Source organism: Cryptotermes secundus, unplaced genomic scaffold (genome assembly GCF_002891405.2).
Source record: "Cryptotermes secundus unplaced genomic scaffold, Csec_1.0 scaffold323, whole genome shotgun sequence".
NCBI classification, from domain to species: Eukaryota; Metazoa; Arthropoda; class Insecta; order Blattodea; family Kalotermitidae; genus Cryptotermes; species Cryptotermes secundus.
In genome coordinates, this window is record NW_019738961.1 from 1,616,266 (window position 1) to 1,620,130 (window position 3,865).

The window sequence follows — 3,865 nt, forward strand, 5'->3', positions numbered from 1 at the left end:
ATAGAGACTGGTAGAATATCATAGAGGGAAGCACAATGGACCAATACTGGTCTCAGTGCATGGGGAAACCCACCCTCTCCAATAACGAACTAACTAACTAACTAACTAACTAACTAGTACTCAAATTTGAAATTACGAGGCTCGGGGTTTCCGAAGGTACAGAAGCATGTTCCGGGACCCCTTAGACTTAAAATCATGCCATGAAAATCATGACCGACAGAAAAAATAATACTATTGTGTTACTGAACATAGGCAGAGTGATGGAATGAAATGAAAAAAAAACTCACAAAAAAAATCGTCTGGCGCAGCCTTCCTCTACGAGAATCGAATCCGTTTTGTGATGTGAGAGGCCAAAACACCAGCAATTAGACACGATCTAAGGAAGTCTGTCTGCCTTGCATTGAGATGCACTTCAGTGCAGCATGACTGTAAAAAAACTTGGCACGTTCTCCTGTCCATGACGAAAGTATTCATTAATAATGCTAAGCCTCCAGTCTACTGACAAGCAACGTGAAACTAGTAATAGTTCATAACAAAATAGCTCATACGAAGAGTTACATCTTCTGCGATGTAGCGCCGTGTAGTCCCATGAAAGTCAATTGACGTTTCGGGGAGCACAGTCCTACTTGAGAAGCCGCCAGGCGCTTAGCCACTCAAGAACCTCCCAAAATTCTATGGAACCCGAAGGTTCATTACTGTGCTTATAAGAGCTCTCCACTGATCCTTATCCTGAGCCAGATGAATCCAGTCAGTACCAGCCCATCCTATTTCTCCAAGATCCACTTTAATACCACCTACGTCTGGGTCTTCCTAGTGGTGTCTTTCCTTCTGGCGTTCCCCCCAAAACCCTGTACGCATTCCTCTTCGCTCCTATGTGTGTTACATGACCTACCCATCTTATCCTCCCTGACTTCATCACCCTAATAAAATTTGTTGAACAGCCAAATTTATGAAGCTCCTCATTACGCATGTTTCGCCAGGCTTCTATTACTGAATCCCTTTAGTCCGGCACTCTGCTCTCAAATACCATCAGTTTACGTTCTTTCCTTAATGTGGGAGCCCAAGTTTCATAGCCAGAAAGTGCGTATTTGTCTTCCGACCCATATCCTCAACTTATGGCTTCTAAGATATAATTCTTGGAAACATTATGTTAAACCCCTATGCCTAATATTCCTAACTCAACAGTTTATTCATTACGGACAGGGTGGTAAAAATAAATACCTTTGCTCTCATCCTTAAGTGACCCATGGTTTAGAAATTAATTTCTCTCACAAATATTTCTAGCAGTCACTAGCAGATATTACAGATCTTTCAGTTACGGAAAACACGCCTTAAAATCAGCCATTTTTGGTCTTCAACAATCTGCTTCTCTTAATTCAGTGTTTAGCATGGAAAACACAAAATTCTGGATATCTCTGTTTAGGCACTCTGAAAAAGTAATTGAAAATTCCTTTCAAAAAGGCGTTTGATAAACTACACAATCCTTACTTTAAATGTTTACTTTAACATAAAGCATGGGAGAGATATGATATTCCAGTTTTAGGTAACCTTTACCATACGTCCTTGATTTAAACTGTGTTCGAACTAAGCATGAAACTGATATCACTTTTAAAAGTCCACTATACACTTTCAACAAACAGATTACAATCACAAATACAAATATTTCGTTACAAAATTGTCAGTATTGGTATTGCAAAAAAAAAAAAATGTGCGATCTCCGTCTTTCGTCGTTTGTTCCGTCTTTATAATGCACCTTTCGTTTGTTATACACAACAAAGAATTCGTCTGTAAGAGAGCGCAGAATTCAACCACAGGTATCCTATCAAACAAATATTGTAGCACTCAGAATAGGGCCACTGCACTTTCTCGCATTGCTTCTAGACATTTAAACTTACATAGTTCAGTTTACTTGTCTTTCTTGTCTTTCCTATCCCCTTTCCTTTCTCCCTCTCCTTTACTTTAAGTTTAAGTAAACCACTAAAATCATGCATTTACACATAAGACAAATGAAAAATATCATCCGTGCTACGTCCTAAGCAATTTCAACATTACTGTAGAAGACTGTGTCGTCTGTGAGAGCAGAAAAGAAGTCGGCGTAGAGCATATGCAAACTGGCTTACAGACTTCGATATATCGATCCTGAAAACTTCGGCTGACCTACAAACGCTATTAACAGTGTAGGTGGGAATATCACAGTTGTGATCACTCGTAATTTTCGTTTTTCGGACAATTAATGATTTCATGCTCTGCAGAAGCAGAGTATTTTAATTAAATAACAAATAAATTATTAATATATTTTCTAGACAATTGACTCACAGACGGTGAGGTTGTCAGCGTTAGACGCCGGCCGCCCTTGACTCGCCAAGAATATTCCTGGTACTCATTTCTGTTAGAGGCTGAGTCGACCTCAGGGCCATAATGTGGCTGGAAGGATTATATCAATTGAAAAATTCAATGACCTCATCGGTAATCGAACCCAGACCTTCCGGCTAGAAGCATAGTGCCTCAACCAACTACTTAACCGCGTGGCCCAATACTACAAAGTAAACAAATAGCACTTACTTTGACTGCAGGAAGAAGGGCCTGCATGTCTTCACTGACTATGAGACCCAGTGACTGCGACTCTGCGGGACGATCTAGCTGCTCCCTGAGGAGGGCCACACACTTCTCTAGGATCAAGTTGAACATCTGTAATGACACGACGAGGGCGTTTTCCTGAACCGCTGAACGATAACCGGGTTCCAAATGAGCCACTTCTGTAACAATCAAGAGAAACAGCCCCTGCATCAACCCTTCCATCTTATATTAAAAGTTTATGAGAACAAACTTTTTTTTTTATTGGCTGCTACAAGATGTAAGCAAAATGGTACAAAGACTAGTTCGCTTGAACTAACAATCTCTTTTAATTTGACACTAAGTTACTAAGATTATATGAAGTTACGTTCGCCCATCGGATCCCTTAGCTGTCGGGCTGCTTGGCTAGTTCGTAAGGTTTGGTCCGTTTGAGTTACCTGGTTAGGTTTCCCACATTTAGGAGCCTGGACGCTTCTTCATTGATGTGCTGTCGAAGTCGGGAGAACAAACGTGCATGTAAATTTGCTGCAGACATCTGCAGAATACCTCAAGGAACTTACTGCTCAAAATCAACGCGACTTCAATTGCAGTACGGGATTCTTGTAAACTTACTTCACTATACAGAATGCCGCAGGAGGAAATGTCAATATTCTTGGAGGTCACAGTATCAGCTATTCTAACCAAAAAAAAAAGTATGTGTACAAACGTCTTATTCCGAGCGGTTTCCTAGAGAGAGCTGTGGATGTTATCGCCCGCACAAAGGAACGTCAGGATGCACTCAGAGCAGCAACACGCCATGTCCTCGCACAAGTTGCGACGCGCACTGATGCTGACGGTGGAATTTTCGACAATGTATTATACTACGTACTCTACCAACTTTGTCACTTGAACAATACCGGTATCAGAAACAGTACATAACATCTCTAATACACGTAGCTCTATCTCAGAACCCGTTCGGAGTATGACACAGGTACATACAGGTCTGCTTAGAATGACGGATATTATGACTTTCCACAATACTCACCTTCCCCTCTGGATCACCCTGTATATGTTCTTTTTGTGTAGCTATTAGTTAACCTGAAGGTGATGGCATAGTTAGTTATTTAGAGAGGGTGGGTTTCTCCATGCACCGCGACCAGTTTGATCTATTGTGCTTCCCTCTATGATATTCTACCAGTCTCTTTACCCTACCGATAAATGGTGCGTACCATCAGTCCCGCCGAGCAAGCGAGTTCGGCCACTTGCTTAGCGATGTCTATAATGCTTCCCCCATCTATCAGAGGCCTTAGAG

The 3,865-nt window shown here is 41.4% G+C and overlaps 1 protein-coding gene across 3 annotated transcripts in view; it reads right to left on the reverse strand.

Annotated features, from left to right (window-relative positions):
• Positions 1-3,865, reverse strand: part of LOC111871433 (telomerase-binding protein EST1A) — a 181,698-nt gene that overhangs the window by 67,944 nt on the left and 109,889 nt on the right. For all 3 annotated transcript variants that reach the window (XR_002844022.2, XM_033754255.1, XM_023864547.2), the window contains one exon: positions 2,563-2,756. Coding sequence is in view for 2 of the 3 variants with exons in the window: in XM_033754255.1 (XP_033610146.1) it covers positions 2,563-2,756 (194 nt within the window). In the remaining variant the exon portion in view is untranslated. The remainder of the gene's footprint in view (positions 1-2,562; positions 2,757-3,865) is intronic.